This window comes from Leptosomus discolor, chromosome 18 (genome assembly GCF_034619465.1).
Source record: "Leptosomus discolor isolate bLepDis1 chromosome 18, bLepDis1.hap2, whole genome shotgun sequence".
Taxonomy (NCBI): domain Eukaryota; kingdom Metazoa; phylum Chordata; class Aves; order Leptosomiformes; family Leptosomidae; genus Leptosomus; species Leptosomus discolor.
The window spans coordinates 7,438,001-7,459,080 of record NC_141408.1 but is presented as its reverse complement, the minus strand read 5'-3'; the positions used below and the strand labels follow the sequence as shown (position 1 = coordinate 7,459,080).

At 60.6% G+C, this 21,080-nt stretch overlaps 2 protein-coding genes across 5 annotated transcripts; both read right to left on the bottom strand.

Moving 5' to 3' along the window:
• Positions 1-2,171: 2,171 nt before the first annotated feature.
• Positions 2,172-9,040, bottom strand: LOC147414143 (coiled-coil domain-containing protein 183-like). 3 transcript variants are annotated; one of them, XM_086475250.1, is made up of 14 exons: positions 8,051-9,040; positions 7,231-7,352; positions 7,013-7,093; positions 6,088-6,249; positions 5,851-5,955; positions 5,533-5,655; positions 4,989-5,090; positions 4,781-4,841; positions 4,616-4,698; positions 4,175-4,335; positions 3,634-3,790; positions 3,364-3,489; positions 3,017-3,113; positions 2,172-2,397 (listed from the first exon to the last, which is right to left on the bottom strand). In XM_086475250.1, exons 2-14 carry the CDS (start codon positions 7,330-7,332, stop codon positions 2,219-2,221), a joined length of 1,539 nt encoding a protein of 512 aa, XP_086331376.1. In that variant the 5' UTR covers positions 7,333-7,352; positions 8,051-9,040; the 3' UTR covers positions 2,172-2,218. The 3 variants fall into 3 exon arrangements, with proteins under 3 accessions (XP_086331376.1, XP_086331374.1, XP_086331375.1); XM_086475248.1 differs by lacking the exon at positions 8,051-9,040 and adding an exon at positions 7,445-7,614; XM_086475249.1 differs by lacking the exon at positions 8,051-9,040 and adding an exon at positions 7,445-7,614 and having other exon boundaries at positions 4,989-5,087.
• Positions 9,041-12,372: 3,332 nt separating this feature from the next.
• Positions 12,373-19,248, bottom strand: LOC147414142 (coiled-coil domain-containing protein 183-like). 2 transcript variants are annotated; one of them, XM_086475230.1, is made up of 14 exons: positions 18,252-19,248; positions 17,432-17,553; positions 17,214-17,294; positions 16,289-16,450; positions 16,052-16,156; positions 15,734-15,856; positions 15,190-15,291; positions 14,982-15,042; positions 14,817-14,899; positions 14,376-14,536; positions 13,835-13,991; positions 13,565-13,690; positions 13,218-13,314; positions 12,373-12,598 (listed from the first exon to the last, which is right to left on the bottom strand). In XM_086475230.1, exons 2-14 carry the CDS (start codon positions 17,531-17,533, stop codon positions 12,420-12,422), a joined length of 1,539 nt encoding a protein of 512 aa, XP_086331356.1. In that variant the 5' UTR covers positions 17,534-17,553; positions 18,252-19,248; the 3' UTR covers positions 12,373-12,419. The 2 variants fall into 2 exon arrangements, with proteins under 2 accessions (XP_086331356.1, XP_086331355.1); XM_086475229.1 differs by lacking the exon at positions 18,252-19,248 and adding an exon at positions 17,646-17,815.
• Between the last annotated feature and the right edge of the window lie 1,832 nt (positions 19,249-21,080).

The window sequence follows — 21,080 nt, the reverse complement described above, 5'->3', positions numbered from 1 at the left end:
CTGCACTCGTGCATGCCCGGCCCCAGCCCAGGGCAGCGTGTGGGGGTGATCCTGGGCCCCCTGCCGTGACAGCCAGCAGCAGCCATGGTGCGCATGGCCCAGGGCTGTACCTGTTACCCTGCACCCTGCGGGGCTGGGCTGTGGGGTGCAGGGGAAGCGCATTCCCAGGCATCCCAAGCCCTCAGGGCCACCCCCCCACCCCCCCCCCACCCCCCCCCCCCGCCATCCTCCCATGGGCATCCCTGCCCCTGATCACCCTCAGCATCCTCCCCTGGCCCCCACCCTGGACACCCCATCTCGGCTCAGCAGCCCCCGTGCCATGGGTTCCAAAAGACCTTCCTCTAGTAAAGACTCAATAACGGGCTGTAATCCCTTTCTTCCTTCTTTTGAAACAGAGTATTGCTTTTTAGAGACTACTTGACCAGGCTGTTTCAAAGGAATCTGAAGGGGCTCCATATCTAATTTTCCATACTTCCCTGGGACTGCCCATACTTCTGGGTTTATTTTAGCATAATCTTTATCAGACAGTTTGCACAAAGTCACCCCAGTATTTGCTTCCTCATCATTCTTGATGATATTAATTTGCATTCCCAGTTTAGCCATTAAATCCCTCCCCTATGGACTGCAATCGCAATTAGGGACAAACAAAATTTCATGCATTTCAAATTTATCTCCTACCTCAGTTAGCAGTGGCTGAATAATTCATACTTGTTCAGCCTCTCCCCTCACCCCTTGGATAGTCAAAAATCCCCCTGACAATTGTCCCCCCTTTGGAATAAAGTTCAAAGTGGATTGAGAGGCCCCCACGTCCACTAGGAAGTGCACTTCCTCTCGATCTGGACTCACCCTACAAGTTATCAAGGGCTCCAGGGTGGTGGGTCCCTGACACAATGGGAGCCCCTGACACCCCTAACAATCCATTGCCAATAACCGGTGGACTTCCTCCTCACAAGGGTCCGCCTGTCTCTGAGGGCACTCCTTTTTCCAATGCCCTTTCCTTTTTGCAGATAGCACACTGATTTCTTCCCAATTGACCCCTTGGTTTACCCCCGCGCTGAGGAAGACATGTTTTTGTTAAATGCTGGTGTTCCCCTCCGTTTTTCTGATCCTGGGAGTCCCTGCATTTTCACCCTTGGGGGTTGTAAAAACTGTGCCGTAACTTTCGCCTTTACCCTCATCTTTTCCTCATCCCTTCTTACATACACCTGCTGTGCCTTCTTAACGCATTCTTCCAAGGGCCTGCTCTGCCACTCCTCATCTTTCTGTATTCTCCTTCTTATGTCAGGCCAGGATTTGGGGACAAATTGCACCCTTAACAAGGTGTCAAAGGCTGGCCCCTCAGGGTCCCTCCCCCCTCGTTTTCTTAAGGCATCCCTAGTCCTTTCCAGCCAGTGGGAGAGACTCTCCTCTTTTCCTCGTTCTAAAGACATAGCTTTTAGCACATTGTAGGGTCTAGGAATTGCCGTTTTAACCGCCCTAACGAAGTAGGCGCGATGACCCCAGAGGCGGGCCAAAGTAACCCGATTATTGGGATCCCTGTTAGGGTCCACCTGAGGAATTGTCTCCTCAACTGTGAGTGCATTTGCGCCTCCTGCTGCCTATCCGTGTTCATCTTCCCACAACTGACGAGCTTTCTGTAAAATCATCTGTTTTTCTTACTGTCCCAATAGGATTCCCAGGAGGAAATCCCAGTCCTTCCAGGTAGAATCAGCATTCCCCAGGTACTCATCTATTTTCTCCCCTACTCCAATAGGATCATCCAGGTAGGGGGGTAATTCCTTCTTTAGACCTCTTCTGTCATGTGCTGTTAGAGGCACAATAACAAACCCAAAACCTCCCCCTTGTCCTCCTAGAGGGACCTGCCTCAAGGGCATTTGATGAACTTTTTCAGGCTGTGTTTTAGGTTCTCGAGGAGCCTCGTATTTGGTTCCTCTCCTAGTCGCAGAGGGAGAGATCGCGTTTGAATCATCCCCCTCTTTACTGCTATCACCTGGAGGGGCTGTTGGGGCCCCTCAAGAGCCTGAACCCAATGGCTCTCCCCAGCCCAGCCCCAGCTCTGCAGGGAGAGCGGCTGGGCGAGGGCAAGGGGCACGGGGCTGCCTCCAAACCCAGCTCAGCACCCCTCAGGCTTTGACCCCCATGCGTTCTAGGGGACAGAAGCGACCACAGGCTTGAGAGGAACCAAAAAGAGCTGCTGTATTCAACTGCTGGGAAAAGGCTACAACAGCCGGTCTGGTGCATCCGAAGCGTCAGCGGTGGGCCGGAGATCCACAAAGCTGCCCTGGTACCAGCCAATTCTTGTCACTTTGTTTGCTTTTATCAGTTGCAGCCCCTGCTTCTTGATGTCTTTCCTGGTGGGGACAACTTTCTTGCCTTTCTTGGGAAAATCAGAGGGGTCTGGAGGAGAGAGCGGAGAGGAACGGGCTGAGGAGGGTCTGCGGGGTCACCTCTGCTGTGCCCGTGTCCTCAGGGGAGAGGCAGCACGTTTTTGAGGGCCGAGGGCACCCCGGAGAGCCCTCGGGCACAGGCACTCCCCACTAGCTCTTCCAGCCCAGCATCCCAGGATGACCACCGCTGTGGCCCATCTCCCACACTGCTGAGGCTTCCCGTAAAGGTCTGGAGCTACAGGGTGGTGGCTAAAAAAAGAGGTGGTAAGCTGCCAAAAGCTCATGGTCTCCTCCAAGAGCAGCCACTAGGAGGAGGCCCCAGGCAGAGCCAAGCACTGCTTAGTCTTCACAACCAGGTGATCTGGGAGGTGAGGCTCTCCCTCCTTGCCCCACAGCATCTCTCCTTGTTCCTGCTGTGCTTCGATACTCGCCGCCCCACCGCCTGCCTTCCTTCTCCCACATCCCCACCTCAAATCACCACCCATGCCCTAAGCCTTGCAGACAGCCAAGGTCAGCCCCAAGGCCTGGAGGCAACTCCTGGCTTGGGGTCTGCCGGGACAATGGGAGGCAGGCAAGGACGCCCAGAAGGCCCAGCAGGCAGGGGCTGGGGCAGCTGCTGTGTCTCCTACCTTCCACCGTGCTGCTGCTCTCCTTCAAGGGGATTCTGACGTTCTGCGGATGGTTCACAGCTGCCTTCTCCAGGGCATTCTGCACCTTGACAAGAGCCTGGGAAAGAGGCCCGGGGTTAAGTGCTGAAAGGGAGGTGGGTGTCACAGGCCAAGCGGTTCTCCACCTCCATGTCCCCCTGGAGAAAACAGCCCCCAGTGCCCAGTGCCACCTGGGGCTGAGCTGCTCCATGGCTCTTCCCTGGGGCCACCTGCATCCTCCCAGCTGGGAGGACGGCTTGGGACGGGCCATCCGGGAGAGCCCCGGGGGTGTCCCCAAAGATCACAGCAGGGACGGAGCCCCCGCGCACCTTATTCTCCTGGTCCAGGCTGCGCATTTCGGGGGACAGGCTGGCCACCCGCTGCACCAGGTACTGCAGCTTCTGCTGGCACTGCTGGAGCTTCTCCTCCACGCTGCTGGCCTTGACAGAATCGTCCTGGAGTCGGAGAGAGAAGAACCACCGTGGTGGGGAAAATGAGCCCCTTGGGGTGACGTCGGCTGCACCAAGCGTCACTGCGCTGTGCTCTCGCGCCACCGAGCAGCGGCTGGGGCCGTGCTCACCCCAGCACGGTGCAAGTACCTGGCCAGGCACGGTGATCCCACGCAGATAGGCAAAGAGGCTCTCGACAGCATCTCCAATCTGGACCAGGACCTGCTGGTTCCTCAGCACCGGGCCTCGCAGCTGCTCCAGCCGAGCCTCTTCCTGCTGCAGGTGCATCCTCAGCTCCTCCAGCCTCCTGCAGCCAAACACACTCGCATCTGTACAACTGCATAGGCATGCCGAGATACCCCCAAATCTGCTGCAAAAGCTGCTCAGGTTGCCCCCACCCCCAAGTGCGGAGCAGAGATGCTGCCTGCAACCCAGCTCCGTGCTGCTGGTACCACTTCCCACGCCAGGCAAGGAGCAAGGGTCCCCCTGCTGCCACAGCGGGAGCTTTGGGTGCCCTGCCAGGAGCAGAGCTGGGCGAGCACCCTGCCCAGAAAACCTCCCGGTGCAGGAGGGGTGGGCGGCTGCAGGGGGACGGAGGAAGGGGTGCCCTGTTGGGACACGCATGATGCACACATCCCCCACAAGGGTAGGGGCACGCTTGGCATGACTGCCCTGAGGCCAGCAACAGCACCTGTTGGTCTCGGCGGGCGGGCGAAACTTCAGCTTGGCCTGCTTCACCTCCAGCTCCTTCAGCTTCTCCTCCATCATGTGGCGCTTCTGCTCGCAGACCTTGATGCGCTCCTGCATGACCGCTAAGGACGACTTCTGCGCCAGGAGCTTGCTGGGGATGTCCTGGACGGGGGAGAGCACAGGGACTCAGCCCGTGGCGCTCCGGCAGGGTACAGGACCCGGGCCGTGGCCTCGGGGAGGTGTCTGCACCACGGACCGCTGCAAGCTCATGGCTCATAGGGAGAAAAGCAGCTCCATCCCTGCCCGCGCAAGAGGCCTTAGGGGAGCTCCAGCAGCAGAGGAGAGCAGCTAACCCGGCCACAAAGCAAGGCCAGCAGAGAGGTCTCAAAACCCCAGGGCTCCAACAGCCCCGGGTTTTACGGGGGAGGGGTTTTTATGTTACCCTGAAGTGAGAGCACTCCACGGCAGCCTTGGCCTTCTCCAGCTTCTCGGACGCTGCCTGGAACTCGGTGGCCTCTTTGGCAGCTGGGGTGGGAGGGAAGCGTCAGGGAAAGATGCCTGCGGCTGCGCCTGCGTCCCACCCCTCCGCAGCCCTCCAGGCACTCACCCACCAGCGGGTCCTGCGTGTGCACGCTCGGCAAGCCCTTGGCAGGCTGGGACCTGGCTTGCTGCAAGGACATTCATCGTCACCCTCTGAGCTGCTGGCACCCTGGGGGAGCTGGCCCTGCAGCCCCCCACCAGCACCACAGGGGGCTCAGCACTAATGCCCGCCACCTGCCCACAGCCCTGCCTGCGCCGGGTCCCCCCCGGCTCACCGCTCTCAGATGCCTTTCGAGCTCGCTCTTCTGGGTAGCCAGGGAGCGGCACCAGAGCTCTCTCTCTGCCAGGAACTCGGCTTTCTTCTTGGCCATGTCCTTCTGGAGCAGATCAGAGAAGGGAGAAGTGCCTGGGATGTCCAGCGCCAAACACGACCCCTGCCCCGTGTAAACAGGCTGGGAAGGAAAGCGGGCCAGGAGGGCTGGAGGGTGCAGCACGCTGCTTCGCCATGGCTGGTGCTTCAGGCAGGCAGGTGCTTCAGGCAGGCTGTGCCCAGCCCCAGGGCAGCCTGGCCCAAGAGCACGACTCGAGAGGAGCTCTGGAGGCACGTGGGTGCCCTGGGCAAACCCAGCTCGGTCTCTTTTGCTCTTTATTGCAGAAGACTGAGCAGCCCCAGCGCGTGGTGCCGTCTGTGGGCTCTGGACGGCTGGAAAGGGGTGCTGGGCACCCACGGGAGAAGGGGGTCCTGCCTGGAAAACTCCCCCCAAGGTGGAGCTGGGGACGCTGGGACATTGCTCCGGGAGGTGCCTTGGACCATCTCACCTTGGCTGCAATAGCGGCTTTCAGGGCATCCAAGGCCATGAGCTCCATGGTTTCCAGCTCCCCGTGGTACAGATCAGCTGTCTTGCTCAGGAGGTCCAGGTGCTGAGGCAGCTGGGCCAGCTCCTGGGGCACAGGGAGCCACAGCACATCAGCCCACTGAGCCCCAGGGGTCCCCCGCGCTCTGACAGGGAATGAACGGAGGGGAGCAGGAGGACCGCGCTGATCCGGGAGGGCGTCCCACCAGCACGGCCCCTTGGGCACCTCATTGCCTTTGCAGGGGGAGCAGGTGGGACGATGGCACGGTGAGGAGGAGCTCACCTTCCTCAGGGCATCCCGCACCACCAGGTACACAGAGGTCACCTTCTCTGCAGCCTGGACTTTGATCAGCATCTTCTCAATGCTGTTCCTCAGCTGGTGAACCACCTGGCGCAGAGATGGCGGGGGGGACGGACACAGGGTGAGCCCCTGTGCGGAGCCTGGTGCCCACCCGGGGCGTGCAGGGCTTAGATTAAAGACCCCGTGGGTGCTGCCACCCCAGGGAGGGGCCCTGGGTACCTGTGCCTGATGCCACCGGTTGTCCATCTCGGCATCCTGCAGCTGCTGCAACTTCTCCTGCAGCTCATCCCGGACTCGGCTCCGCTGCCTCAGCTGGTACAGCAGCATGTTGCAGGTGTTCACCTGCTCGTGGATTTGAGCCTGGAGCTTCTCCTGGGCCACCTGGGTGGGCATGCAAGGGTTCACCCGGCTGGAAGTAGGGCTTGCTGGGCACCCACGGGAGAAGGGGGTCCTGCCTGGAAAACTCCCCCCAAGGTGGAGCTGGGGACGCTGGGACATTGCTCCGGGACATCGTCACTGCCTTGGCAGGACGGGCTCTGGCAGAGCTTTGCTCTGGGGGGCTGCTTGGGCTAAGGCAGAGGCAGGTGTCTGCTGATGGCACTGGCGGGTCAGGCTTAGGGACCCTGCATAACGCAGACCCGGGGCTGGGCATCCATAGAACCGGTCAGTGCCCCAGATGTGGAGGCTGGCGGAGAGCGGAGGCACCGCTCTCTGCCTGCAAGAGGCCCCTGGGCAAAGGCAGCTCCGCGGGGCCAGCGCCTCTCTCTCTCGAGGCTTAGAATAAGCAGGTCACCACGTTGGGACAGGCGGCAAAGGGCAGAGACAGCACCTGTCTCCCAGGGGTGCAGCTGGACCCTGTAGGAACCCAGGCAGCCCCGGGGACGCGCAGGGTGGGAGGGCCAGGAGCTCTGCTGGGGCAAAGCATCTGCGCAGGGAGCTAAAGGAGGACCTGCACGGATGGGTGCAGCGGTGGAAAGGGACCCCGTGGGACCACACGTGAACACCCCGTGTCTCGCTGTACCAGCCCTGTGGGGCTGTCCTGGGGCCAGCACCAGGCCCCTCTGCCCTGCCCCCTGTTCTTCTGAGCGTCCCCGGAGCCCCAGTCCCCTGGGAGCAGCCCCTGCCCTCCGGACCCTGCTGTTACCTCCAGCGTTTTCCCGGCCAAAGCGATGCCCAAGGGTTTCTGCGCTCCGAAAGCCTCAGAGGCGGCAAGTGGCTTCCACGCCTGTGGGCAGGAGAGAGCTCTCTTGAACTGTGGCGACAGTCGCACCCTATCGCTGCCCTCCCGAGAGGCGCGGCGGAGGAGCTGGCTCTGCAGGGCCAGCACCAGGCAGGGGTAGAGCAGGTGGGATGGGCTGGTACCTTCTGGGCAGCGCTCAGGGCACGGATGTCCTGCTGCACCGCCTCACGCAGCGGGGGAAGCCGCTCTCTCTTCTGACGGAGCTTCTCCTCACAGGACAGCATAAAAATCTTCCTGCCTTGCTCTGGAGGACACAAAGGTGCTGTTGGTACCATGCAGGATGACGTGGGGACCAGGAGCCCCCGGGCCGTCCCCCCGAAGCCCAAGGGGCAGCACCTTGCAAGGCGAGGGTGGCGCGCAGCCCCTGGGCCTGCTGGCTGAGCATTGCCTTCCGGCCCTGCATGGTGCTGCTCCTGCTGTGTGCGTGGCAGCTGTCGCAGCTCCACTGCCCGACGGGGACGCCGTGACTGCTGGAGAGGTCACGGCCGCTGGACACGTCGCTGGGCGGCGACCACATGTCACTGACACCCAACACACGTGTCACAGCCACCCACGGAATCGTTGCCATGGCACCTCCAAGGGCTGCACGCCACACCCCTCCTGATGGGCCGTTGCCTCCCGCGCGCCCATCGCTGCCCACAGCCCCTTCCTCTCCGCTTCTGCGGGCAACACGTTCATTAAGAAGCAATTCCTGGGCTCTCTCTCCGGGAGCCGAAGGCAGGGCGGGCAGCGGGGATCCCACCTCGGTTTCCCATCCCTGCGGCTACAGCAGGCGCAAGCTGCCCAGCCCAGGGAGCCCTCCAAGCCCCACCAGAAACTGGGTGAGGACAGTTACAGGCAAAACACGTGTCCACGTAGACCCAAACACACTACCAGCCCTCTCGGCAAGCTGCTGGCTTGTTTCAAATGGCAAGAGCAGTCTCTTACTACCTGGACACGTACCTTCAGAAATTCCAGGGAGTTAGTCAGCACTAACGGTTGGGCAGGGAGTTACGCTGCTGTGGAAATGGGCAAGGACAAAGCAGCTACCGATGCTGCTACTGACTTTGGTGCTTCCCATACGTTCCTGCTGAACTACAAACATGACAAGAAACACAAGCATGTACGCTTCTTTCTTGACAAATAGAGCCAAGCTCCTTCTACCAGAGAAAACTCTTCACACTGGGGTTGCAGAAGACGGCTTTATAAGGAAATTGCCTTCCGAGCACCAAGCTCCTAAATCACCTTGGGTTAAGTTTCTCTAAGTCAAGACCTTTAACCTACAGCCATCCTATTGTGCTCTAGGTGTCGAACATGGAAAACACAGAAATCCTTGGACTGTCAAATCAAGTATTAGTGACACAGTATCATCTGAGGCTCTTACTCAGGCTCTCATTTGCAGATTCACTAATTGCACGTCAGCGCTAGGTGCCAGTGACCAGCTAAATATCAACATTAGCAGCACGAAGAGACGGCCACTTGGAAAACAAGGGGTTAAGGGCTGGTACAGACGAGGGATCTTGCCAATCTGTCCATGGACATAGAGATCTCCACCTGGGGCAAATACAGTTACCACGCCAGTAAACTTTCCTAGGCAGCTGTCCCTACCCAGCTGGCTCCAAAAGCCCCCTGCAGCCGTTCACTCACCCCTAGTCTGTCCCCTCAGGGCTGGGGAGGAGAAAATGCAACCGAAAGGGCTTGAGGGTCGAGACAAAGGACAGGGAGGGCTCACCCACCAGTTACGGCCACCAGCAAAAGACAGACTCCACTTGGGGATAACAACACACATTTCATACAAAACAACCACCACCATCAAGGAGAACGAGAGATACAACCGGGTCTGAAATACAACGCACCTTCCCCCCGCCAGCCCTCCGCTCTTCCCGCGCTCAGCTCTGCTCCCTCTTCCCCCCCAGCAGCACAGGGGGGGCAGGGAATGGGGGGCACAGCCCGGCCGGCACGAGGGGTCTCCCTGCTCCTTCCCCCTCAGGGAGAGGGGCCCTCGCCGCCCTCCCCTGCCCCCCCGGGGTCCCTCTCCCGGCAGACACTCCTCCACCCCCTGCCCCAACGCGAGTCCTTCCCGCGGGGCCGCAGCTCCCCAACCCGCCCCAGCGCGGGGCCCTCCCGGGGCTGCCGCCCTCCCACCGACGGGCGGCTCCAGCGCGGGCGGAGTCGCGGCTGCTCCGGGCCCGGGCCCTGCTCCTCCGGCCCGGGGCCCTCCGCGGGCTGCAGGGCGACCTCTGGGCCGCCGCTGGGCTCCAGGGGCTGCAGGGGCTCCGCCGCCATCTTAACCGCGGGCCGCAGGGGAACCCCTGCTCCGGCACAGCTCCCCCTCTGCTGCCTCCCGGACCGGGGCTCCGCAGGGCTGGCTCTCTCCCATCCCCCTTCTCTCACACCCTCGCCAACACACACAGACAAAACCAAAGCCGACAATCAGCGGCTTCTTTCCCTCTTCAACCGGGATTCGCAGAGGCGCCATCGGCCTGGCCTTGCCCAGAGGCGGGTCCGAAATTGAAGCCGGGGGAGCTTCTCGGAGCCTCTTCCAGGGGCTCCCTCCCCCACTACCGAAACCGTGCCAAAACCCCACCAGACACCAAACTACCACAGCAGCATTGAAACACCGAGGAAGATCAGCTTGGGGGCGAGAGAAAGCGTTTTAAGATGGATAAAAGGGTTCAAGAAGCTCTGTTCCACTGGCCCCGAGCAAAACTCAGGCTCTAGAGCGGCAACTCCTTCCAAAATATTCCTAAAGAAACGTCGCGCAGCCTTGCACACGCTGGTGTCAATAGGCTGCTGCAGAAATCAGCTTCCTGGAGGAAGCCTTGGACTAAGGATCTAGTCCCGCAGGCCCTCGGCACCTGACCTGTCAAACCTCCCTCCTCCAGCGGACTTCAACTCCCCCTGCTTAAATCCTACAAAATTCACACCCCCCTGCCCCCTGCTGCCCCCCCCGCCCAGTGCTGTGTGACTGATCCAGCCCAGCACAGGGTGAGGTGCCCGACGGCTCTCACTGGGCCCCCCCAAATCCGGCTGTGAACACACAGATCCCAGCACTGCCCAGCCCTGCTGTTCCTGGCCAGGGGTGGCAGCGAGCAGGGGGTGCACAGGAGCAGGGGCTGGCACTTTGGGAGGTCACCTGCACTCGTGCATGCCCGGCCCCAGCCCAGGGCAGCGTGTGGGGGTGATCCTGGGCCCCCTGCCGTGACAGCCAGCAGCAGCCATGGTGCGCATGGCCCAGGGCTGTACCTGTTACCCTGCACCCTGCGGGGCTGGGCTGTGGGGTGCAGGGGAAGCGCATCCCCAGGCATCCCAAGCCCTCAGAGCCCCCCCCCCCCGCCATCCTCCCATGGGCATCCCTGCCCCTGATCACCCTCAGCATCCTCCCCTGGCCCCCACCCCGGACACCCCATCTCGGCTCAGCAGCCCCCGTGCCATGGGTTCCAAAAGACCTTCCTCTAGTAAAGACTCAATAACGGGCTGTAATCCCTTTCTTCCTTCTTTTGAAACAGAGTATTGCTTTTTAGAGACTACTTGACCAGGCTGTTTCAAAGGAATCTGAAGGGGCTCCATATCTAATTTTCCATACTTCCCTGGGACTGCCCATACTTCCGGGTTTATTTTAGCATAATCTTTATCAGACAGTTTGCACAAAGTCACCCCAGTATTTGCTTCCTCATCATTCTTGATGATATTAATTTGCATTCCCAGTTTAGCCATTAAATCCCTCCCCTATGGACTGCAATCGCAATTAGGGACAAACAAAATTTCATGCATTTCAAATTTATCTCCTACCTCAATTAGCAGTGGCTGAATAATTCATACTTGTTCAGCCTCTCCCCTCACCCCTTGGATAGTCAAAAATCCCCCTGACAATTGTCCCCCCTTTGGAATAAAGTTCAAAGTGGATTGAGAGGCCCCCACGTCCACTAGGAAGTGCACTTCCTCTCGATCTGGACTCACCCTACAAGTTATCAAGGGCTCCAGGGTGGTGGGTCCCTGACACAATGGGAGCCCCTGACACCCCTAACAATCCATTGCCAATAACCGGTGGACTTCCTCCTCACAAGGGTCCGCCTGTCTCTGAGGGCACTCCTTTTTCCAATGCCCTTTCCTTTTTGCAGATAGCACACTGATTTCTTCCCAATTGACCCCTTGGTTTACCCCCGCGCTGAGGAAGACATGTTTTTGTTAAATGCTGGTGTTCCCCTCCGTTTTTCTGATCCTGGGAGTCCCTGCATTTTCACCCTTGGGGGTTGTAAAAACTGTGCCGTAACTTTCGCCTTTACCCTCATCTTTTCCTCATCCCTTCTTACATACACCTGCTGTGCCTTCTTAACGCATTCTTCCAAGGGCCTGCTCTGCCACTCCTCATCTTTCTGTATTCTCCTTCTTATGTCAGGCCAGGATTTGGGGACAAATTGCACCCTTAACAAGGTGTCAAAGGCTGGCCCCTCAGGGTCCCTCCCCCCTCGTTTTCTTAAGGCATCCCTAGTCCTTTCCAGCCAGTGGGAGAGACTCTCCTCTTTTCCTCGTTCTAAAGACATAGCTTTTAGCACATTGTAGGGTCTAGGAATTGCCGTTTTAACCGCCCTAACGAAGTAGGCGCGATGACCCCAGAGGCGGGCCAAAGTAACCCGATTATTGGGATCCCTGTTAGGGTCCACCTGAGGAATTGTCTCCTCAACTGTGAGTGCATTTGCGCCTCCTGCTGCCTATCCGTGTTCATCTTCCCACAACTGACGAGCTTTCTGTAAAATCATCTGTTTTTCTTACTGTCCCAATAGGATTCCCAGGAGGAAATCCCAGTCCTTCCAGGTAGAATCAGCATTCCCCAGGTACTCATCTATTTTCTCCCCTACTCCAATAGGATCATCCAGGTAGGGGGGTAATTCCTTCTTTAGACCTCTTCTGTCATGTGCTGTTAGAGGCACAATAACAAACCCAAAACCTCCCCCTTGTCCTCCTAGAGGGACCTGCCTCAAGGGCATTTGATGAACTTTTTCAGGCTGTGTTTTAGGTTCTCGAGGAGCCTCGTATTTGGTTCCTCTCCTAGTCGCAGAGGGAGAGATCGCGTTTGAATCATCCCCCTCTTTACTGCTATCACCTGGAGGGGCTGTTGGGGCCCCTCAAGAGCCTGAACCCAATGGCTCTCCCCAGCCCAGCCCCAGCTCTGCAGGGAGAGCGGCTGGGCGAGGGCAAGGGGCACGGGGCTGCCTCCAAACCCAGCTCAGCACCCCTCAGGCTTTGACCCCCATGCGTTCTAGGGGACAGAAGCGACCACAGGCTTGAGAGGAACCAAGAAGAGCTGCTGTATTCAACTGCTGGGAAAAGGCTACAACAGCCGGTCTGGTGCATCCGAAGCGTCAGCGGTGGGCCGGAGATCCACAAAGCTGCCCTGGTACCAGCCAATTCTTGTCACTTTGTTTGCTTTTATCAGTTGCAGCCCCTGCTTCTTGATGTCTTTCCTGGTGGGGACAACTTTCTTGCCTTTCTTGGGAAAATCAGAGGGGTCTGGAGGAGAGAGCGGAGAGGAACGGGCTGAGGAGGGTCTGCGGGGTCACCTCTGCTGTGCCCGTGTCCTCAGGGGAGAGGCAGCACGTTTTTGAGGGCCGAGGGCACCCCGGAGAGCCCTCGGGCACAGGCACTCCCCACTAGCTCTTCCAGCCCAGCATCCCAGGATGACCACCGCTGTGGCCCATCTCCCACACTGCTGAGGCTTCCCGTAAAGGTCTGGAGCTACAGGGTGGTGGCTAAAAAAAGAGGTGGTAAGCTGCCAAAAGCTCATGGTCTCCTCCAAGAGCAGCCACTAGGAGGAGGCCCCAGGCAGAGCCAAGCACTGCTTAGTCTTCACAACCAGGTGATCTGGGAGGTGAGGCTCTCCCTCCTTGCCCCACAGCATCTCTCCTTGTTCCTGCTGTGCTTCGATACTCGCCGCCCCACCGCCTGCCTTCCTTCTCCCACATCCCCACCTCAAATCACCACCCATGCCCTAAGCCTTGCAGACAGCCAAGGTCAGCCCCAAGGCCTGGAGGCAACTCCTGGCTTGGGGTCTGCCGGGACAATGGGAGGCAGGCAAGGACGCCCAGAAGGCCCAGCGGGCAGGGGCTGGGGCAGCTGCTGTGTCTCCTACCTTCCACCGTGCTGCTGCTCTCCTTCAAGGGGATTCTGACGTTCTGCGGATGGTTCACAGCTGCCTTCTCCAGGGCATTCTGCACCTTGACAAGAGCCTGGGAAAGAGGCCCGGGGTTAAGTGCTGAAAGGGAGGTGGGTGTCACAGGCCAAGCGGTTCTCCACCTCCATGTCCCCCTGGAGAAAACAGCCCCCAGTGCCCAGTGCCACCTGGGGCTGAGCTGCTCCATGGCTCTTCCCTGGGGCCACCTGCATCCTCCCAGCTGGGAGGACGGCTTGGGACGGGCCATCCGGGAGAGCCCCGGGGGTGTCCCCAAAGATCACAGCAGGGACGGAGCCCCCGCGCACCTTATTCTCCTGGTCCAGGCTGCGCATTTCGGGGGACAGGCTGGCCACCCGCTGCACCAGGTACTGCAGCTTCTGCTGGCACTGCTGGAGCTTCTCCTCCACGCTGCTGGCCTTGACAGAATCGTCCTGGAGTCGGAGAGAGAAGAACCACCGTGGTGGGGAAAATGAGCCCCTTGGGGTGACGTCGGCTGCACCAAGCGTCACTGCGCTGTGCTCTCGCGCCACCGAGCAGCGGCTGGGGCCGTGCTCACCCCAGCACGGTGCAAGTACCTGGCCAGGCACGGTGATCCCACGCAGATAGGCAAAGAGGCTCTCGACAGCATCTCCAATCTGGACCAGGACCTGCTGGTTCCTCAGCACCGGGCCTCGCAGCTGCTCCAGCCGAGCCTCTTCCTGCTGCAGGTGCATCCTCAGCTCCTCCAGCCTCCTGCAGCCAAACACACTCGCATCTGTACAACTGCATAGGCATGCCGAGATACCCCCAAATCTGCTGCAAAAGCTGCTCAGGTTGCCCCCGCCCCCAAGTGCGGAGCAGAGATGCTGCCTGCAACCCAGCTCCGTGCTGCTGGTACCACTTCCCACGCCAGGCAAGGAGCAAGGGTCCCCCTGCTGCCACAGCGGGAGCTTTGGGTGCCCTGCCAGGAGCAGAGCTGGGCGAGCACCCTGCCCAGAAAACCTCCCGGTGCAGGAGGGGTGGGCGGCTGCAGGGGGACGGAGGAAGGGGTGCCCTGTTGGGACACGCATGATGCACACATCCCCCACAAGGGTAGGGGCACGCTTGGCATGACTGCCCTGAGGCCAGCAACAGCACCTGTTGGTCTCGGCGGGCGGGCGAAACTTCAGCTTGGCCTGCTTCACCTCCAGCTCCTTCAGCTTCTCCTCCATCATGTGGCGCTTCTGCTCGCAGGCCTTGATGCGCTCCTGCATGACCGCTAAGGACGACTTCTGCGCCAGGAGCTTGCTGGGGATGTCCTGGACGGGGGAGAGCACAGGGACTCAGCCCGTGGCGCTCCGGCAGGGTACAGGACCCGGGCCGTGGCCTCGGGGAGGTGTCTGCACCACGGACCGCTGCAAGCTCATGGCTCATAGGGAGAAAAGCAGCTCCATCCCTGCCCGCGCAAGAGGCCTTAGGGGGGCTCCAGCAGCAGAGGAGAGCAGCTAACCCGGCCACAAAGCAAGGCCAGCAGAGAGGTCTCAAAACCCCAGGGCTCCAACAGCCCCGGGTTTTACGGGGGAGGGGTTTTTATGTTACCCTGAAGTGAGAGCACTCCACGGCAGCCTTGGCCTTCTCCAGCTTCTCGGACGCTGCCTGGAACTCGGTGGCCTCTTTGGCAGCTGGGGTGGGAGGGAAGCGTCAGGGAAAGATGCCTGCGGCTGCGCCTGCGTCCCACCCCTCCGCAGCCCTCCAGGCACTCACCCACCAGCGGGTCCTGCGTGTGCACGCTCGGCAAGCCCTTGGCAGGCTGGGACCTGGCTTGCTGCAAGGACATTCATCGTCACCCCCTGAGCTGCTGGCACCCTGGGGGAGCTGGCCCTGCAGCCCCCCACCAGCACCACAGGGGGCTCAGCACTAATGCCCGCCACCTGCCCACAGCCCTGCCTGCGCCGGGTCCCCCCCGGCTCACCGCTCTCAGATGCCTTTCGAGCTCGCTCTTCTGGGTAGCCAGGGAGCGGCACCAGAGCTCTCTCTCCGCCAGGAACTCGGCTTTCTTCTTGGCCATGTCCTTCTGGAGCAGATCAGAGAAGGGAGAAGTGCCTGGGATGTCCAGCGCCAAACACGACCCCTGCCCCGTGTAAACAGGCTGGGAAGGAAAGCGGGCCAGGAGGGCTGGAGGGTGCAGCACGCTGCTTCGCCATGGCTGGTGCTTCAGGCGGGCAGGTGCTTCAGGCAGGCTGTGCCCAGCCCCAGGGCAGCCTGGCCCAAGAACACGACTCGAGAGGAGCTCTGGAGGCACGTGGGTGCCCTGGGCAAACCCAGCTCGGTCTCTTTTGCTCTTTATTGCAGAAGACTGAGCAGCCCCAGCGCGTGGTGCCGTCTGTGGGCTCTGGACGGCTGGAAAGGGGTGCTGGGCACCCACGGGAGAAGGGGGTCCTGCCTGGAAAACTCCCCCCAAGGTGGAGCTGGGGACGCTGGGACATTGCTCCGGGAGGTGCCTTGGACCATCTCACCTTGGCTGCAATAGCGGCTTTCAGGGCATCCAAGGCCATGAGCTCCATGGTTTCCAGCTCCTCGTGGTACAGATCAGCTGTCTTGCTCAGGAGGTCCAGGTGCTGAGGCAGCTGGGCCAGCTCCTGGGGCACAGGGAGCCACAGCACATCAGCCCACTGAGCCCCAGGGGTCCCCCGCGCTCTGACAGGGAATGAACGGAGGGGAGCAGGAGGACCGCGCTGATCCGGGAGGGCGTCCCACCAGCACGGCCCCTTGGGCACCTCATTGCCTTTGCAGGGGGAGCAGGTGGGACGATGGCACGGTGAGGAGGAGCTCACCTTCCTCAGGGCATCCCGCACCACCAGGTACACAGAGGTCACCTTCTCTGCAGCCTGGACTTTGATCAGCATCTTCTCAATGCTGTTCCTCAGCTGGTGAACCACCTGGCGCAGAGATGGCGGGGGGGACGGACACAGGGTGAGCCCCTGTGCGGAGCCTGGTGCCCACCCGGGGCGTGCAGGGCTTAGATTAAAGACCCCGTGGGTGCTGCCACCCCAGGGAGGGGCCCTGGGTACCTGTGCCTGATGCCACCGGTTGTCCATCTCGGCATCCTGCAGCTGCTGCAACTTCTCCTGCAGCTCATCCCGGACTCGGCTCCGCTGCCTCAGCTGGTACAGCAGCATGTTGCAGGTGTTCACCTGCTCGTGGATTTGAGCCTGGAGCTTCTCCTGGGCCACCTGGGTGGGCATGCAAGGGTTCACCCGGCTGGAAGTAGGGCTTGCTGGGCACCCACGGGAGAAGGGGGTCCTGCCTGGAAAACTCCCCCCAAGGTGGAGCTGGGGACGCTGGGACATTGCTCCGGGACATCGTCACTGCCTTGGCAGGACGGGCTCTGGCAGAGCTTTGCTCTGGGGGGCTGCTTGGGCTAAGGCAGAGGCAGGTGTCTGCTGATGGCACTGGCGGGTCAGGCTTAGGGACCCTGCATAACGCAGACCCGGGGCTGGGCATCCATAGAACCGGTCAGTGCCCCAGATGTGGAGGCTGGCGGAGAGCGGAGGCACCGCTCTCTGCCTGCAAGAGGCCCCTGGGCAAAGGCAGCTCCGCGGGGCCAGCGCCTCTCTCTCTCGAGGCTTAGAATAAGCAGGTCACCACGTTGGGACAGGCGGCAAAGGGCAGAGACAGCACCTGTCTCCCAGGGGTGCAGCTGGACCCTGTAGGAACCCAGGCAGCCCCGGGGACGCGCAGGGTGGGAGGGCCAGGAGCTCTGCTGGGGCAAAGCATCTGCGCAGGGAGCTAAAGGAGGACCTGCACGGATGGGTGCAGCGGTGGAAAGGGACCCCGTGGGACCACACGTGAACACCCCGTGTCTCGCTGTACCAGCCCTGTGGGGCTGTCCTGGGGCCAGCACCAGGCCCCTCTGCCCTGCCCCCTGTTCTTCTGAGCGTCCCCGGAGCCCCAGCCCCCTGGGAGCAGCCCCTGCCCTCCGGACCCTGCTGTTACCTCCAGCGTTTTCCCGGCCAAAGCGATGCCCAAGGGTTTCTGCGCTCCGAAAGCCTCAGAGGCGGCAAGTGGCTTCCACGCCTGTGGGCAGGAGAGAGCTCTCTTGAACTGTGGCGACAGTCGCACCCTATCGCTGCCCTCCCGAGAGGCGCGGCGGAGGAGCTGGCTCTGCAGGGCCAGCACCAGGCAGGGGTAGAGCAGGTGGGATGGGCTGGTACCTTCTGGGCAGCGCTCAGGGCACGGATGTCCTGCTGCACCGCCTCACGCAGCGGGGGAAGCCGCTCTCTCTTCTGACGGAGCTTCTCCTCACAGGACAGCATAAAAATCTTCCTGCCTTGCTCTGGAGGACACAAAGGTGCTGTTGGTACCATGCAGGACGACGTGGGGACCAGGAGCCCCCGGGCCGTCCCCCCGAAGCCCAAGGGGCAGCACCTTGCAAGGCGAGGGTGGCGCGCAGCCCCTGGGCCTGCTGGCTGAGCATTGCCTTCCGGCCCTGCATGGTGCTGCTCCTGCTGTGTGCGTGGCAGCTGTCGCAGCTCCACTGCCCGACGGGGACGCCGTGACTGCTGGAGAGGTCACGGCCGCTGGACACGTCGCTGGGCGGCGACCACATGTCACTGACACCCAACACACGTGTCACAGCCACCCACGGAATCGTTGCCATGGCACCTCCAAGGGCTGCACGCCACACCCCTCCTGATGGGCCGTTGCCTCCCGCGCGCCCATCGCTGCCCACAGCCCCTTCCTCTCCGCTTCTGCGGGCAACACGTTCATTAAGAAGCAATTCCTGGGCTCTCTCTCCGGGAGCCGAAGGCAGGGCGGGCAGCGGGGATCCCACCTCGGTTTCCCATCCCTGCGGCTACAGCAGGCGCAAGCTGCCCAGCCCAGGGAGCCCTCCAAGCCCCACCAGAAACTGGGTGAGGACAGTTACAGGCAAAACACGTGTCCACGTAGACCCAAACACACTACCAGCCCTCTCGGCAAGCTGCTGGCTTGTTTCAAATGGCAAGAGCAGTCTCTTACTACCTGGACACGTACCTTCAGAAATTCCAGGGAGTTAGTCAGCACTAACGGTTGGGCAGGGAGTTACGCTGCTGTGGAAATGGGCAAGGACAAAGCAGCTACCGATGCTGCTACTGACTTTGGTGCTTCCCATACGTTCCTGCTGAACTACAAACATGACAAGAAACACAAGCATGTACGCTTCTTTCTTGACAAATAGAGCCAAGCTCCTTCTACCAGAGAAAACTCTTCACACTGGGGTTGCAGAAGACGGCTTTATAAGGAAATTGCCTTCCGAGCACCAAGCTCCTAAATCACCTTGGGTTAAGTTTCTCTAAGTCAAGACCTTTAACCTACAGCCATCCTATTGTGCTCTAGGTGTCGAACATGGAAAACACAGAAATCCTTGGACTGTCAAATCAAGTATTAGTGACACAGTATCATCTGAGGCTCTTACTCAGGCTCTCATTTGCAGATTCACTAATTGCACGTCAGCGCTAGGTGCCAGTGACCAGCTAAATATCAACATTAGCAGCACGAAGAGACGGCCACTTGGAAAACAAGGGGTTAAGGGCTGGTACAGACGAGGGATCTTGCCAATCTGTCCATGGACATAGAGATCTCCACCTGGGGCAAATACAGTTACCACGCCAGTAAACTTTCCTAGGCAGCTGTCCCTACCCAGCTGGCTCCAAAAGCCCCCTGCAGCCGTTCACTCACCCCTAGTCTGTCCCCTCAGGGTTGGGGAGGAGAAAATGCAACCGAAAGGGCTTGAGGGTCGAGACAAAGGACAGGGAGGGCTCACCCACCAGTTACGGCCACCAGCAAAAGACAGGCTCCACTTGGGGATAACAACACACATTTCATACAAAACAACCACCACCATCAAGGAGAACGAGAGATACAACCGGGTCTGAAATACAACGCACCTTCCCCCCGCCAGCCCTCCGCTCTTCCCGCGCTCAGCTCTGCTCCCTCTTCCCCCCCAGCAGCACAGGGGGGGCAGGGAATGGGGGGCACAGCCCGGCCGGCACGAGGGGTCTCCCTGCTCCTTCCCCCTCAGGGAGAGGGGCCCTCGCCGCCCTCCCCTGCCCCCCCGGGGTCCCTCTCCCGGCAGACACTCCTCCACCCCCTGCCCCAACGCGAGTCCTTCCCGCGGGGCCGCAGCTCCCCAACCCGCCCCAGCGCGGGGCCCTCCCGGGGCTGCCGCCCTCCCACCGACGGGCGGCTCCAGCGCGGGCGGAGTCGCGGCTGCTCCGGGCCCGGGCCCTGCTCCTCCGGCCCGGGGCCCTCCGCGGGCTGCAGGGCGACCTCTGGGCCGCCGCTGGGCTCCAGGGGCTGCAGGGGCTCCGCCGCCATCTTAACCGCGGGCCGCAGGGGAACCCCTGCTCCGGCACAGCTCCCCCTCTGCTGCCTCCCGGACCGGGGCTCCGCAGGGCTGGCTCTCTCCCATCCCCCTTCTCTCACACCCTCGCCAACACACACAGACAAAACCAAAGCCGACAATCAGCGGCTTCTTTCCCTCTTCAACCGGGATTCGCAGAGGCGCCATCGGCCTGGCCTTGCCCAGAGGCGGGTCCGAAATTGGAGTCGGGGGAGCTTCTCGGAGCCTCTTCCAGGGGCTCCCTCCCCCACTACCGAAACCGTGCCAAAACCCCACCAGACACCAAACTACCACAGCAGCATTGAAACACCGAGGAAGATCAGCTTGGGGGCGAGAGAAAGCGTTTTAAGATGGATAAAAGGGTTCAAGAAGCTCTCTTCCACTGGCCCTGAGCAAAACTCAGGCTCTAGAGCGGCAACTCCTTCCAAAATATTCCTAAAGAAACGTCGCGCAGCCTTGCACACGCTGGTGTCAATAGGCTGCTGCAGAAATCAGCTTCCTGGAGGAAGCCTTGGACTAAGGATCTAGTCCCGCAGGCCCTCGGCACCTGACCTGTCAAACCTCCCTCCTCCAGCGGACTTCAACTCCCCCTGCTTAAATCCTACAAAATTCACACCCCCCTGCCCCCTGCTGCCCCCCCCGCCCAGTGCTGTGTGACTGATCCAGCCCAGCACAGGGTGAGGTGCCCGACGGCTCTCACTGGGCCCCCCCAAATCCGGCTGTGAACACACAGATCCCAGCACTGCCCAGCCCTGCTGTGCCTGGCCAGGGGTGGCAGCGAGCAGGGGGTGCACAGGAGCAGGGGCTGGCACTTTGGGAGGTCACCTGCACTCGTGCATGCCCGGCCCCAGCCCAGGGCAGCGTGTGGGGGTGATCCTGGGCCCCCTGCCGTGACAGCCAGCAGCAGCCATGGTGCGCATGGCCCAGGGCTGTACCTGTTACCCTGCACCCTGCGGGGCTGGGCTGTGGGGTGCAGGGGAAGCGCATCCCCAGGCATCCCAAGCCCTCAGAGCCCCCCCCCCCGCCATCCTCCCATGGGCATCCCTGCCCCTGATCACCCTCAGCATCCTCCCCTGGCCCCCACCCCGGACACCCCATCTCGGCTCAGCAGCCCCCGTGCCATGGGTTCCAAAAGACCTTCCTCTAGTAAAGACTCAATAACGGGCTGTAATCCCTTTCTTCCTTCTTTTGAAACAGAGTATTGCTTTTTAGAGACTACTTGACCAGGCTGTTTCAAAGGAATCTGAAGGGGCTCCATATCTAATTTTCCATACTTCCCTGGGACTGCCCATACTTCCGGGTTTATTTTAGCATAATCTTTATCAGACAGTTTGCACAAAGTCACCCCAGTATTTGCTTCCTCATCATTCTTGATGATATTAATTTGCATTCCCAGTTTAACCATTAAATCCCTCCCCTATGGACTGCAATCGCAATTAGGGACAAACAAAATTTCATGCATTTCAAATTTATCTCCTACC

Bases quoted from the DNA above. Each gene is read 5' to 3' on its own strand.
- LOC147414143 (XM_086475248.1), bottom strand. From the start codon at position 7,511: ATGCAGGGCCGGAAGGCAATGCTCAGCCAGCAGGCCCAGGGGCTGCGC. The intron at 7,094-7,230 runs GTACCAGCCCAT...TCCTGCCCACAG, and splicing joins CCCTGAGCGCTGCCCAGAAG to GCGTGGAAGCCACTTGCCGC. The intron at 2,398-3,016 runs GTAGGAGACACA...TCTCTCCTCCAG, and splicing joins GAGCAGCAGCACGGTGGAAG to ACCCCTCTGATTTTCCCAAG.
- LOC147414142 (XM_086475229.1), bottom strand. From the start codon at position 17,712: ATGCAGGGCCGGAAGGCAATGCTCAGCCAGCAGGCCCAGGGGCTGCGC. The intron at 17,554-17,645 runs GTGCTGCCCCTT...TGTGTCCTCCAG, and splicing joins CGCCACCCTCGCCTTGCAAG to AGCAAGGCAGGAAGATTTTT. The intron at 14,900-14,981 runs GTGAGTGCCTGG...CTCCCACCCCAG, and splicing joins CACGCAGGACCCGCTGGTGG to CTGCCAAAGAGGCCACCGAG.